General features: G+C 38.3%; 1 protein-coding gene across 3 annotated transcripts in view; it reads left to right on the top strand.

The window, feature by feature from the left end:
- Window positions 1-16,067, top strand: part of APBA1 (amyloid beta precursor protein binding family A member 1) — an 89,672-nt gene that overhangs the window by 50,590 nt on the left and 23,015 nt on the right. For all 3 annotated transcript variants that reach the window (XM_039566821.1, XM_039566819.1, XM_039566820.1), the window contains 3 exons: window positions 6,524-6,625; window positions 9,902-9,941; window positions 13,884-14,029. In XM_039566821.1, the coding sequence (XP_039422755.1) occupies window positions 6,524-6,625; window positions 9,902-9,941; window positions 13,884-14,029 (288 nt within the window). The remainder of the gene's footprint in view (window positions 1-6,523; window positions 6,626-9,901; window positions 9,942-13,883; window positions 14,030-16,067) is intronic.

The following is a 16,067-nucleotide window of genomic DNA, read 5'->3' as shown; positions in this document are numbered from 1 at the left end:
TAAGCATTGACCTTGTCGTACACCTGTGCCCAAGAGCAGTGGAGTGGGAGACCCTGTAGACTAGATGCACGCAGTTACCTCACTGGAAGGGTAAGCCCATACCCCATTTAGGTAGCTCTTGCTCACCATTCTTACCTGTCGGATTCCCCTGCTGTGAATGTGCCTAGCCAAGCACAGAAATTGCGGTGTTTAAAGGTCTGAATAGAAGACATGCAGCACATAGGTCTGAATTTGAGGATGAATGTTCATCCACATGTTCAAGTGGAGAGGATAATAGTTTTGTGTAGTAGATAATTCAAAAAGCAATTAAGTATCCTGGTGTTTAAACTGTATGGATAAAAACTATCTTTGTTACAGAGCTTTGAGAAGAGTGGCTTGCTTAGTTGTGGAAGTACAAAAACCTACTGAGAAAAGCACTGAAAGGCTCAAAAAGTCAAGCAGAATTTTTTGGGCTGTGAATTGAACAGCTTAGAAGCATTCTGCCATAATCAGGAAAAAGCAGTGGTTTGGAGGTAGAAATTCTCCATTTAAGAACTCATTACTATGATTTTTTTCTGAGTCTGTTGAGTTATCCATGGGGCTACAGATCTGATAGCCGGGTTTTGTTGACCTGCAGGACATGGTTTATTCCTGCCTGCCAAGATTTTTGGTTTTGCAAAGCCCTGTCACTGGTGTTTATAGTCTCTGTTCCTCTGCAGACATTTGAGGTGGTGTGATGTTAGAATAAACCCTAATACAAAGTAAACCCACGTATATGGGTGGTTTATATTTGTGAAGCAGAAATTCAGAGCTGAAGACAAGTCTTCCAGGTGGAACAGAACGGAGCTGCATTGTTTCGCTTCTCTGTTCTTTTTGGTCATGTATATTTTATTTCAACCCTTGCATTCTCAGTTGCTGGATTTTTTCAATTCTGATACCTCAGTGTTTTTATGGAGATGAATTTGCTTCACTTTTTCCACAGCAGGAGTAATGTATTATTAAAAGGCAATAGAGAAGTCTCTTAAATAATAAAGCAGGCTTTAGTAATAAATGAACTAAGGGGGAAAAAGAGAGAAAGGAGACAATTAAAATAAAGATGAGTTTTTATTGATAGTATATAGATGAGTTTTTTTCTGAGCAGATCTTTTAAAACTGTTGGTTGTGCACACGGACTACAGGTCAGCTTTCCATCATTTATGAGAGACTGCAGACTTAAGTTTACACAGGAAGAAAAAGCCCCAAATGCCCCAAACCAAAAATCACTGAAGAACCAACCAAAACAAAAAGCGTTTTATTCATCAATCACACAGAAGAAAGCTTAAATTTAGCAATTAGTCTACTTGAAGGCAAACACTCCCAGATGAGTTACTGGCTTTTAAATTAGGGTGAGCACTGTATAAATTACCCATTGAATATTTTTTTGTTTGATTACATTTTTAAATTATTGAAAGATGAAACTAACTTCAAGTGATTTTTCTGTGCTGTTGAAAACTAAAACAGCACTTGCTGTAGTTAAAATCTTTTGAACACACAGGAGGAATCCACAGTGATTTTTTCAGACTAACACTTAAAACTGCATTTTTACTGGAAGTTGAAGTGAAAGTATGGATAAGGAAGTCCATACTCAGAGAAGCAGCCAGCACTGAGTCAGATCTCTCAAATGGATTGTTTGTCGTTGTCCAGATGGTGGCAGGTGACAGGAGGCTTGGTCTTTGCAGGATGTCATTACCTGGATCAGGGGAAATTCCCCAAGCCAAGACTTCCCAAAGTGCATTTCTTCTTAGATACAGTTGATCTGGGATCCTGTGTGATCACTCCAGCATGTGTGGTCCATTGCTGTTGTTTAGCTACGTACAAAACACTTCCTATGTTAAATGTGTACATAAGACTGTTCCACATGACCTTCCCTGCACAGGCAGGAATAATTTGTGTTGTCTAACAGCAAGTGTCCCACCCATACGCTAATTGGTCGTTTCTGCCGCAGCAACTGCACAAGTCAGCTCTTGGATCAGTCAAAGTCCTGACCCAACAGCTGCCTGTTGACAGAGCCCCTCACTTTGGGTGCTGACTACCCATGGTGGTAGTTAAAATGATGAATGATGCGTATCAGTTGTCTTGGGCGCAGGAGGAGCCTTTTGGAGGAATCTCTTTAGGCTGCCTGAAATTCCTGTATGGAGAAGTCCTATAGCAGTTAATCAAATGTGTTGTTCTGAATGAGCAGTTCAGTCAGTAACTTTGTCTCAGGTCACCTTGTCCTATCATGTATGCACAACCTGACAGGGGACAGGTCCTGGACCACCCAGCAAACTGATGGGTAAGAGTTTGGGGTATGTGCAGAGGCAGTTATACTAGAACTACAGTAAAAAGTTAAGTTTCATCCATATGTCAAAATTGTAAATTAAATTGCGTAGATTGTGCACACTGTGCAAGTGTGTGTAAAGTGCAAAGTTGGTACTATTTTTTTCAAGCCCACCATTTTTAGCACTATACTTAAAACGAATTTTCAACAAAGACAACCAATAATCATTAGCTTTCAGCTTCATTCTTTATGGATCTTTATGCCAAACCTAAAACCTGTCTCAGTCTATGTTTTAGTGAACAGAATTTGAGCTGTACATGGCAGAGGACACTGCCATTACATAGTTGCCCTAAAACCAGGGAGATTTACTACCATAGTTATGCTGATACGGGCAGTTCTTGTGATAGAGTGCATCTGACTATACTTGTATGTTGGACCTGAAGATTCCATAATGTTTTGATCTTTTCCTAATGTGTATGGGTTCTTTTCAGAAGACATCTCTAAAATAAAAAAAAAAAAAAAAAAAGCCTTGCTTCATCCGATTGTCTCCTGAGCTGATGTACGAGGAGACTTTGCCATTTCTCTGCCACAGTATCTGTAGGTAGACGTTAGTGTCAAATAAATAATTCCCTATTGTCTAAGTGAATCTTGAATTACTGAAGCATTTGTTGATTAGTCCACTCATATGATACTGTAAAAAAGCTCTGAATAAACTACCTTTTTTAAAACAAAAAATGACCTATGCTGTTTAACATCTTTGTCAGCAACATTGGCAGTGGGATTGAGTGCACCCTTGACAAGTTTGCCAGCATCACCAAGCTGAGCAGTGTGGTCAACATGCTGCAGAGAGACCTGGGTAGGCTTGAGAGGAGGACCTGACCTGCGAGAACCTCATGAAATTCAACAAGGCCAAGTGCAAGGTCTTGTACATAGGCCAGGGCAATCCCAAACATAAACTGACAGAAGAACTTGTTGAGAGCAGCTCTGCAGATAAGGACTTGAGGATACTAGTCAGTGAAAAACTTTATACAAGAGTCTGTAGTGACAGGACAAGGGGGAACAGCTTCAAATTGACAGAGAGTAGGTCTAGATTAGATACAAGGAAAAAAATCTTTACTGTGGGGGTGGTGAGGCACTGGCACAGTTTTCCCAGGTGCCGCATCCCTGGAAGTGTTCAAGGCCAGGCTGGATGGAGCTTTGGGCAGCCCATTCTAGTGGAAAGTGTCCCTGTCCATGGCAGGGACAGTAAAATTTAGATCATCTTTAAGGACTCTTCCAACACAAAAGATTCTATGACTCTATGATACTATGATTTAATCCCCTCTGTCCTAGCCTTGTGTGTGACTATGTGACCCACAAGCTATATTCTCTTCAAATGATCTGGTGCTAAAAGCACATAAAACAACACTGCTTTTATAAAGCAAGAGCAAGTGATTGTATTTGAAGGTGTTTCAGTGTCAGTTACATGTCTCTTCGTGAACTGTATAGGAAACAGCTGGATTGACCTGAATAGGTTAGATGCAACACAAGCCTCTCCTTTTACAAGTTCTGTTACTAAATCCCTCTGCACAAGAGCAAGGAAGGTTTCTCAGGTGGAATGGGTTGCATGTTAGTTAGAGTCAAACAACGCCAAAATTGAGATGGAGAATTTTTGGATGTACCAGATTGAGTATCGTAAGAAAAATGTAAGTAGATATTCAAGAGAAAAAGATGTAGCTATCACTTTTTATTGCTGCACCAAAAAAAAAAACCCTCTAATTCCTTTGATAGACCTCTGTACTTAATAACAGCATGCTTCATGTGACTGTACTGTGTTTGTTCTGACAACAACTTTGTTAGGCTTCTAAAACTTGTTTTGTTAATGACAAATGACAGTGAAACAGTCACTAAGCCTTTATTTAGACTTTGTTTAGAGCAGATATGCAAATTATCTATCCACTATGATCCATCAGAATATTTCTTGTTACTGCTGTGACTGCATTCTTTCCTTGTACATTATATATGATACCTCTAAAAATAGGTTTTCAAGGACGGTTTTCATGTCATGTTAGGCAACAGACTTGGTAAGATGTTTGATGTTTGGGTTCAGTAGTTTTGGTTCTTCATTTGATCTTTGGGGGGGGGGTTAGTTTGTTGTTTGGGGGTTTTGTCCCCAAAAATATTTGAGCAGACATTGAAACAGAGCGCACAGAAAGCCATGTAATAATTTAGTTCTGATACTTCATAGATGAAAATACTTTAATAAAGGCACTTACAGTGCTAATGGAGTAACTGTTAGTACATTTCAAATGATGCAGAATTTCTTAATGCTAATTGTCTGGTTTAAATGAAACAATCTTTATCCTTAAGTGTGTGAATATGAGGGTTTTCAGCCATTGTAAAGAGCACTTTTTTGTGTGTGCAGGTACACATTTGATGCCTAAGTTGATTTTTTGTCTGTTGTTTAAAGCTCAATCCTACAATGTCTAGATGTCATTATTGGGTTTGATAGTATTATGTACCTTCTAAATTTATTCCTAATACAGCAATACTGCATAACTATAAGAATGTGAGCACTACGAAAATTCTTCGTACATAAATAGGAGTTGCCGTTGTGCAGTTGCATCATTGTGGCACTATTGACTGGTACTTATCCAGCAAGTCAAGCGAGCCTGTATCTCTCCCACAGCCCCTGCTCTTACGCTCTCTGCAGCAAGCAGTTCTTCAGTTTGATGGGGCAACCAGATGCCAGCATTCTAGGGATAGTTTCACAGATGTATCTTCTTTTGTCTTGCAGTTGTGATTCAAAATACAGGGGGATGCAGGGACTGCTCTTTAACCCAAGAGATACCTGTAAAGAATTGCTTCTTGGCTCTTTGGAAATCTTTATTAGTTAACTATAATTTTAATGCTTAGTTATTATCTGAGATAGACAGAGGAATGAGTGTAAAGAGAAAGAAGTAGAAAAGGGAGTTTTCTTGTTTCATTTCATATTTAAGGGAAGCTAAGAGAAACTTAGATGTTTGGTTTTTTAGTTGTTGTTCTTGGTTTGCTTTTGGTTATGTGGGTTTTTTGTAGACTATTTCATGGAACTGAATTTTTCAGCTACAGTAGATGCAGAGCATGGGGGTGGAGCCTGCTGCCAGCTCAGACCACTGGAAATTTATCCCTTTTCTGGTATGACTCATTAGCTCAGAGAAAAGCTATGTCATATCGTTTATGAAAAGATAAGAATAGCATTTGACTGTTTTGTTATCAGTGGTGAACTGTTGAGCTGTCAGAGCTAGGGCTCTTCTCTTCCTGTGTCAAAGAAGACTGTAGAATACCAGGGCTGTTAGACTAAATACCCAACTGTAGCTAAATTCTAAACTTCCCTTTTGAGGATTCACATTTTGGCTTGTGCAGACATGTTTTGTGGGTATCTCCTTAAAATCTGACCCTAAAAATACCTTCTGGGTTAGAGCTTTGTGGTCTCTCTCATTTCTCATTCACCTTCATTAATTCCACATTCTGTGTTCTTGTGTCACACCCTCATACCAGGGCCCCTGCTCTGTACTTCAGATACCTTGCTACAGCTTTTTTGCATCACCAGCATTCATTAGGAATTGGCTATGATTAGAACATCCTTTCGTAGAGCATTCTTCCCCTTTATAAAGATACTTGCTGATGAATCACATAGACGGTTGTTCCACTGAATTGTTTATGGGAAAAGGAGAAGAATGAGGAAATCTGATCTAAAGAGCAGGTAGCAAGCTCATAACATGAACTTTGAATATTATGAATATTATGAATATGAAATACAAGTTTTTACTGTATCTAGAATGAGGAATCCCAGTCCTTGATGACACTGGTATTGAATTGTCATTGAATATATTAATAAATTCTTGAATACACCAATATTACTCTGCACAGTTTATAAAAGTTGTTTTCTAAGATGATGGAATAACATTTATGGACAAGCACTGCAGCCTTTCTCTGCTCAGATTAGGTTAGTTTAGCACCTCAGGTTAATTATACCTGAGGGCATGTGTGCTTATGGGGAAATTTCAGTCTTTTCTTCACTTTTCCCAATTTGACAGCTAAATAGACTTTAGCTGAATCCTTGTGTGCTGCTTAGGGTCAGTCCACTTGTCTCCCATCAGAGCTTACTCCTAAGTGGCTTTACCTTTTCTTTCTTAGAATGTCAGAGCGTAGGATGTAGAATGTGAAAGAATAATTTGCACATCGGGCACTCACAATATTATTTGATTTTCTTGTCATGTCTAGTCTCCATCTCCAGATTCCTCTTCACCTCGAGGTGCTGAATCGTCAAGTAGGCAACATCAGCAGGAGGTCTGCAGTACAGCAGAGGCTTCCACTAATAAAGAGGTAAAGTTAAAACTTTTTAAAAGCCAGTTTTGTTCATGCTGCTTATGCCTTTTAATTTTCCTTTCTCCCTTGTACCTGTGCAATCCCTTTTCTTCTTTTTTTTCCTTATGCTTCTTCACCTTTTGCTTGGATGGCTATCTGACTGACTTTCTAACATACTGAAGACTCTTTGTCCTGGCATTTCTGACTCTGTTCAGCTGTCACTAAATTTATTCAACAGGCTGCAAGGTACTGATTTACCAAACAGCCAACATCCCCTCTGTAGCAGAGACAACACAAAGAAGCCCTTTCCCATTTTGCCCCCACAAAGAAAGTGTATTTCTCAGCCAAATGAAAAAGTGCTTCAATTTAAATTAATTATGTAATAAATTACACCCCTTAATATTTTGTCATTGTAGAAACCAGCCTGCAAGTGATTCAAAGTGAGAATTCAATTCCTGACTCCAGACTCCTCAGAATACAGCTACATACATTGAGTTTTTTTCCCCCTCACCTGGTAGTGCTTTAGACGGCAGTAGTTCCACCAAAACAAGATAAGTGTGAATAGAACTGCTCGTAGTGTGAAAAGAAAATCATTTGACATAAGAAGTATTTGGATTAGTATAGAATGGCAGGTTCTGTAAACAGAAGAATCTGCAAATATTTCATTTATTTGCTTCTTATTTTTTTATAAACTTGAAAACAATCTAGAAACTACCATAACAAAATACCATATTGTTACTGATAGTAATGCATGAGTTATCTTCCAATATTGAAAACCTGATCTACTCTAAGTGGATTAAAATTGAAACACTAATTAAATAGTCCATTCTTTCCTTTTTACTTTTGCAATTATCAAGAGATAAGAAAGCTTGCAATATGTACATAGTTGTATCAGTCTGTATTTACATTTAGAAAATAATTTAAAATTTCAAAAGAAACACATAATTTTTCATGTTCTGAAGTTTCAAATCATGCCTTTAAGTTTTCATCTGCTTTACTGTTAGCTTATTAAAGCCTTAAGCATTTTCACTACAGACTTTGTCTGTATATTCTATATTTTAGCAATTTTTAGATATAAGAAATTTACCCAAAGGAAGAAAAACAAAACACTGCTGATTTCAATTGTTAGGATGTGCTTACACATAGTGACAGTGGTTATAAACCAGGTTTCACTGTAGGATGTGTTGGGCTATTAGTTTCCCTCAGATGGGGAATAATTCCTGCTTTACTACTTCTAATGGAAGAATAAAAGTGATAAAACAGCCTCATCTTTTTTTTTATTTTTAGGTCTTAGAGAAAGCTTTTTATTAAATATAAATTTATAATACTGGATGGCAGTGAGATTATTGAAAGTAATAAAATATTAATGATCTTGATATTTCATTATTCATGGATAAGTGAAATTAAAAGGTGTAGGTTTCCATCTATTGGTAACTTTACCTGTTACTTTACTATTCTAGTTGCTAAGTCGTTATCATAGACTTTGTTGACTGCTTAAAAAGAAATAAGTACTTTGTAAAGTACTTACATGTGTGAGCCGCCTCTGCTGCCCCTGCTGTGTCAGGGATTTGACCTCTGTGCCTGTCGGAGCCCAGTGTTTGAATCTCCCTGTTAGCACTACGTCAGCAACTATTACAAAGTTGTTGGAGTCTATATGGATAGGTGGTTCGGTAGGAACATTTGTCTGAAGAGGTGAAAGACCTACAGATGTGAAAAGGCACATCGGTGTCCTCACAGCAGCTTAAATGCGTTGGCAGTAGCAGATCACTGATTGTAGCAGATCATTGATTATTGACATATTTATTGATGCTTGTACAGTATCTGATGGACAGGTTTCTTGGCACGACACAACTTAGCAGTTTTCATAGGGAGTGAAAAGAACTTACAGCCACACAGACTCAGCTGTCTGTCACATCCCTTTTGTTTTTAATTCACACATTTTATTTTATAGCAAGACATGCATCATTGATTGCAAAATATTACTTGTTACACCAATTTTCCATTTCTTACAAAGTAAAATTCTCCTTGGGGTTAGTCAGTCAACCTGTTACATAACTATTACCTTTCTAGTTTTACCTGTTTTTTCCACTAACACACAGACCCTGGTAAGTTGCCTGTCATAAAGGAAAATAATTTGGCATATATTTCCATGTATATAATTTGGAGATACGCTGAAAATTATTGACAATTTTATGCATTATCCTGATCATGTGTATAGATTTTCTTTTAATAGAATTATTAAATTCTATTTAATCATTGGAGGAGTTCTGTTCGATTATTCTGTTGGTCATTGGAGGAGTTACTGCTAGTACAATCCGTTATGGATTCATTAACTATCCAGAAGTCTTACCTGCCTATGGTAGCAGCAGGTGATTTCAGTGTATCCATTACCAATTATATAGTGCCACACAGAATTTTGTTTGATAAATTTTTCTGTGTGGTTTATGTTATTGATTAGAACAAAGTGATGAATCATACTCACTGAAAGTTGTAGTTTTCACTTGTCTGAAGGGTTAGCCTCATAACCTTTCACAGAAAATACCAGTAGCATGTATGGTATTACTTTAGTGTGTGTATTTACACGCACAAGTCAAGATTCTGTTTATTTCTTCACTATTGGTGTAATTGGAGCCACCAAATGTGTTTTCATGCTTGATACAGTGTAAGCATAGTTGGTGGTGAGGTCAGGGTGAATAGAGTTATCCCACGGAGTACAGGTTGCTCCCTAACCTGTTAAAATCTAGAAAGCTTTATGTAGGCTCTGTTAATGTGAGTGATACATCTAAAACCATTCCTAATGAATAACTGCATTTTGTTAATGATAGTTTCAGTCATGAATTATAACAGTATACTAAAATTTTCATATTCCTGCATGTATTTATTTGTAGTTGGAAGATCCAGTATCTTTGAGGTATTATGTACTTTTCTGCATATTTCTTGATTATTAAAAGTAGAGCACCTATTGATAGAGAATTAATGCACTAGTGAACATGAACAACTAAGTGAAGTCTGGTCTTAGCATATTCTCTAGATAGACACAAATGGAATACATTGAATTTACTGGGTGCTTAGATTTTGAAAAATACTAAATATATTTTATATATTTATATATATTATATATTACTATTAACATGTATTTTGAAAATAATAAATATAAATAGTAATAAGTGGTATTCTACCTTTACTAATAACTATGGCTGATTTAAGTTTGGGGTTTTTTTGGCACGGAGAACTTTTTAATGCATATTTGTGCATGCTATGTTCTGTTTGAAATCCTTTTTGTCTTAATTACAGTCCAGAAAAAACTTGGCTTCATTTCCAACGTATGTTGAAGGTAAGATAGTTCTACAGTTTCTAAATGTTTTTTCATATCAAAAAAACCCCTGTATTTATAATGTATAAAATTTTATTTTTATTTGCTGAATAGAAAAGGTGCTAGGGTTGGGTGTAATGATTTAGACTAAATTGTGTCTAATTTTAAACCTGAGCTAAATCTTACTGTGCTCTTTCAGAAATTTGGAAACATGGAGATTTTAGTTTTTTAGTGTTTCATTCATATTGTCAGTTCTGCTGGTTTCTTTCCTCAGCATCACTTAAAACACTACTTTTTTTAATGTTATTTACACAACATAAAAGAATGTGTGTGGATAAGGAAAATAAGCTAATCAAGAAGACTGTAGTGCTCTGTCCAGCACTGATTTCAATTGGCAGGTTCAATCCAATCTCGGCTGGATTTATTGGCAGGCCTGCCAGTGAAAATCTGCTTTGATTAACAGCTACTTGCCTCTAATTAAATACTGCTTCCCATCTTAGAGTTAAGGTTGCAGTAGTGCTGAAGTTTTTCAGAACAGTGTGAAAAAGCAAGTTGCCTGCCACATGAAGTGCCGTTGCTTTTTGTATGAGTATGCATCCTGTGTATACTGCAGGAAGAATGCAAGTTGTGTGCGGTTATGACAGAAGCAGAAAATAGAGGTTTCATTTGTTTTTTATACTTTTTCCCAGACAGTGGTTGTTCCATGTGCTTGATGAAATGTTAGAAATACAGTTGATGTAATACTTTATTTGGACTGCCTTGTAACTCCTTGGATTGCTTTACAGTGTGCTATGTTTAATTGATTATGTGAACATTTTGTTTAGACTGCAAATTGATCATTGTTTTAGTCTTAAGAGTATAAGCTGCATGTTTTGGAGTCTCTGGCCAGAATGTCAGTTAGTCCATAGCTAAGCATTGGAATTTTGCAACAGTGAAGGATCTCTCTTAGAATTTAAATTAATCTCCTATTGGTAGTCCTGTCTATCAAGGGCTTTTAAAATGAATCCTCTCCTGCTTAGGAAAAAAAATAAATTGTAAACTAAAATTTTCTTGGTTCTTGATCCAGCACAAAATTCCTTAGAATTGCAAATGTTCCATTTTCATGCACCAGCAGTTCAGGAAAAATTTGCCAGCACCGATGCTGTGCTTTCATTGGGGGTAATAGTTTTGTTGTCAGAGATAATAAATGGAGGAGGTCTTCCAAAAAGCAGTGTTGTCTGTGTGTTCACCTCTGATGCAGTTGGACCATGTACATTTTTTTGGGTTTAATATGCCTCTTTCTTGGAGTCTTACCTTCACCTTTGCCCATCTATTTTTTTTTCTTTTTGATCAGAAATTGTACTAAAAAATGTTTTGCACCCTTTATAGTAAGGTGGTGGAAGGGGTGAAAAGGCCTTGATGTGTAGAGTAATAAATAGCAACACTTAAAATGCTGTATGATTTCTGGACTGGAAAAGTGTGTAAATATGTAGTACTTCCAGATGCATGAATTTCCCTAAGGAGGTAACTCAGTTTCTTTAGGTCATGTGCTTGCAAGTGACTTGTTCAATTTGAGAATTTTCCAGATACATACTTCTTGAGCAAACTGCACATTGGAGATGAGCATCTTAAAATTTCTAGTCATAAATTTTTGCATTTAAAGAAATGATAAAGAAGCCTGCTCACAAAATTTATACATCTGTTTCTGTCCGTGTGTATAGTTCCAGTGCAATATTTATCTCCAGCTCTATCTTTGTTATTTCAGTCATAAAAATGACTTGCTTTTCCTGGGGGCTAAAGCTACCCATGCTATTTCTGAGGGGTTCTTAGTCTCATATGTTATCATTAGAACAAAATTGGCGTTCTGAGTAATTTGAAACTTAAAGCCCCATCACCTTATAGCTCAAGATACCCCTTGATTTTTTTTTTAGAGGAAAAAAGAAAGATAAACATAAGCACAGGGGTGTTTTGTGGTAAAATGTGAACATGTTTACCATGAGCATTCTTTAATATGATTTGTATTCTCACTTGTCTTGAACAACAATTGGTTTTCCTTACTTCTAAGAACAAGAAGTTTCTTAGCTAACCAGCCTCCCTTTTGGATCATGACAATTTTAACATGGTGTCAAAAGGGAACATTTTCATGTATAAAATTTTTAGATACAGTTGCCAAACACCAAAAATCTTACAAATCATAAATGCTGCTTTGTAAGGATTTGCATTGCTAGCTAATGAACACTTTGCACTCTGTCACTTTCCACAGAAGCTGATGGGTGTCAGATCTCTTAAGAATCTGTGGACTAAGAGAGTTACTTTGCCATCAAGAGAGCCCGTGCTCTGTGTATTTAACAACATTTTTATTTAACTCAGTACTTTACCACAATATCCTTGTTAGGACTACTATTTTTAAAGGTCTGTGACATAAAAATGTTTTACTTAATTGGTAATCTATCTTCTTGTTAAGGGGGAGACGTGTGGTATGTGTAGAGCATTCCCAGGGAGGTTGTTCTGCCTGTTGCACCAAGTGTGGTTAATGCACAAGTGTGAAAGATGCTGATGGCTGCTATCAAACTGCACCTTTCCTCTTTCTGGTTGTGACTGTAGGTTTTAGAATAGCAAGGCTGGGTTTGGTGGGTGAGGAGCAAGGTGAGTAACTGTGTCTGTCCCTTTATCACAGTGAAAAAGCCATAGCTTATTTTGCTCCAAGCTGATCCCTACCCACGAAAGAATGATCTATTGTGAGAAACAGGCTGGATTAACAATTGTAGCTTTTGCTGGAGAGATGTTGTACTGGGTTTGTGTAGCAGGGTTTTGGTAGTGGGGTGGCTACGAGAGTGTCTTCTATGAGAAGCAGCTGGAAGCTTCCTGCCTGTCCAACAGTCAGTGCCAGCCGGCTCCAAGACAGACCCACCACTGGCCAATGCTGAGCCCATCAGTGACAGTGCCTCTGGGATATTATATTTAAGAAGGGGGAAGTAACTCTGCACCACAGCAACTGCAGCCAGAGAAGAAAGGGCAGGGAGTGTGTAAAAGAAACATCTTTGAAGACAAGGTCAGTGGAGTGGCACGGACTGGAGTTGCTCCAGGTGCCAGAGCAGAGATTCCCATGCAGCCCATGGTGAAGACCATGGTGAGGAAGCTATGCCCCTGCAGGCAATAGAGCTCTGCAGTGAAACACATACCTACAAGCAGCCCCTGGAGGACCCCATGCCAGATTATGTGGATGCCCAAAAAAAGCAGGCTATGATCCCGTGGAAGTCCCAGGCTGGAGCAGGCTCTTTGCAGGATATGTGGAGAAAGGAGCCTACCTGGAACAAGTTTTCTGGCAGGACTTGTGGCCCCATAGGGAACCCACAGCAGAGCAGTCTGTTCTGAAGGATTGTCTCCCATGAGAAGTGTCCCATTCTGGAAAAGAGGAAGAATGTGAGACCCCTTCCCCATGAGGAGAAGGAACATTAGAGACAGCATGTGATAAACTGGCCACAGCCCCCATTCCCCATTCCCCTGTGCTTCTGGGTGCAGGAGATAGAGAAAATTGAGACTAAAAGTGAGTCCAGGAAGAAGGGAGGGATGGGGGAAGGTGTTGGAGCATCTGTTTTTATTTTTCATTATTCTACTCTGACTGGATTAGTAATAGATTAAACAAATTTCCACAAGTGGAGTCTTTTTTGCCCATGACAGAAACTGATGAGTGATCGCTCCCTGTCCTTGTCTTAGCCCGTGAGACTTTTATTATATTTTCTCTGCCCTGCCCTTCTGAGGAGGGGAGTGATAGAAGGGCTTTGGTGGGCAGGGTCAGCCCACCAGAAATTTTGAGATCATTTGTCTGATGTTTTGTGCCTTTGGAAGTACTGATGTACTTAGTACGGAAGTGTTTCAGGGAAGGATTTGCAGCCATCATGTGCAGGTTCAAGATGTCAGAGTTCTGCTGTTTTGCTGTGTTTCACCATGAATGTCTTCAATGATTGCTTTCCTGTGTTACAGTTCCTGGACCTTGTGATCCTGAAGACTTAATTGATGGAATAATTTTTGCTGCCAATTACCTTGGTTCAACTCAACTCCTTTCTGATAAAACTCCATCCAAGAACGTGAGAATGATGCAGGCTCAGGAAGCTGTCAGCAGGATCAAGGTGAGGAATAATTCCTGCTGCTTTTTGTATGGCCGCTCTGTGGTTGTGGGTATGAATTTCTTACTTATGCAGTAATTTTTTCAGGTGGGATTGTCTGTAGTTTCAGAATGAAAAGTGCCTCACTTTTCTTTCTGCAAAGTAAATTGTATATATGATGCTTTTGGAGCAAGACTGATAAGGGGAAGTTACCAGGTCATTTTAATTCCCGCTGGTAATACTTGTGCCATGTACACTAAACCAGAATCTGAAGGGAGTGGTGGTCAGAGTTATATATTACCTGGGTGTGGAAGGAAAACAGCTTAAGGGAATAACTAGTGAGTATTGCAGCTGCTTCTTGGCACTCAATGGAACCACTACTTTTGTAATGGCTGCAGTTATTTTTGTCCCTGCTGTGCGATACTTGTTTCTCCACACATAACAGCTGTGAGCTGTTTTTGAAAAAAAAGCCTGTGATGGTACAGAGATGTATGGAAAAAATAATTTGTCCTGGAATCTGACAAATTTTGTTTCGAAAAAGGGAAATGCCAACTGATTTCTGTACAGGCCATGCCATGCAGTGGGAGTGCTGCTGTACTGTAAGTTACAATTACGACATTGTCAGCTGTAATACTCAGACCTGGTGTGCAATTACATAAAAGAGAGAGGAAAAGGAGAGAAGGTTATCAGCAATGCCAATAGTATTGTCTGTTAAGGTCAGCTGATGCTTCCTACTCTTATTATTCCTTCCAGTGCTTTTCATGGCAGGTGTTCAGTTTAGCCTCTGTATGTAACTTTGACACAGAAGCTCCAACCAGAACCATTGAGACAACATCCAAAAATTGTAATTTTGCTGGTGTTCAAATGCATAAATTCTTGTAACCTTGTCTCTGAAACTCATTAACATGCTCATGTTTTAAAAAAGGCAGGAATGTAGCCTTGCTGTTAGAGATTATCCTCCATCATCTCTGTAGAAGTCTTCACTAACTTAAACTACTGAGCCTTTTGCAAAAGAATGATATCTTTGTTCATTGGAGACTCTGGATTCAGTGACATTCTTTAAAAATATGCAGCATCTTTTTTAACCATGGCAGGTCTTCCTGCGTTCTCCCCAAACCTGCAGTGAAGAGTTTTTCTTATAGAGTCTGTTTTTTTTCCTGCTCTGGGCAAATAAGGCTGTGTCCTTCTGTTTAGTAGTCACTTTGTGTTCCTTCCTGATCCTTAGCTGTGTGTTAGAAAACTTGTCTGATTTGAATGGATGGGAAACTACAGGTAAGGAAGAGAAGGGACAGAAACAAGGGCTTTGGTGAGGCTGGATCTAGGAGGGACACATCACTGAAGGGTGAAAGGAAAGATTAACATCAGCTATCATAGGAAATAGGTATCAGAAGTGGAACTCGAACCTGAGGTTGCGTAGGAAGTTTGCACTTAGAAGGTAAAGCTTGTGTAGAAATACACATTAGAAAAAGATTGAAGGGATATAGTAGAGAAAAATGAAACAGAATTGATTCAAACTGGGCCTGTGAGATGAAAAAATCTTTCTTTGATACTAAATGTATTTTGTAGAAATTCATTAACAAAATACCTTTCTTTCTGAGGATTCTGTTATGCCTCAGCACTTCCGTGCCTCAAAACAGAAGAAATCTATTTAATGCATTTCACCCATAAGCCCCATAATTGATGCATCTGTATGAATCATCAGGCATGCATATCCTTGCTTATAATATATTTGTCTCAGGCTTGAGGCCCAAGTGATTGCACTTGTTGACCTGGAAGAACCCTAGCTGGTATATTTAATTTCCTGAAACTTGGTGTCAGAAAATTATTGGCCTGTATTGTATTGTACACCTTTGAAACACTTCTTGGACAGGTACTGCTTTCAGCTTCTAAGTGAAGCTCAGACACCTTAGGGTCTTCAGCTTGTTAGGGTTGGTTTTGGCTGGTTTTGTTGCTGGTTGTCGTTAAAGCTATATGTTTTCAGAGAGAAATTCATTATGACAGGTGGATTTCCTTCTGCCAGATTCGTCACTGCATTTAGATACTCTTTATCCCAGATGTGTAC

The sequence above is a fragment of the Corvus cornix genome, chromosome Z (assembly GCF_000738735.6).
Source record: "Corvus cornix cornix isolate S_Up_H32 chromosome Z, ASM73873v5, whole genome shotgun sequence".
Classification (NCBI taxonomy): Eukaryota; Metazoa; Chordata; class Aves; order Passeriformes; family Corvidae; genus Corvus; species Corvus cornix.
This window is presented reverse-complemented; position numbering and strand designations above follow the sequence as displayed.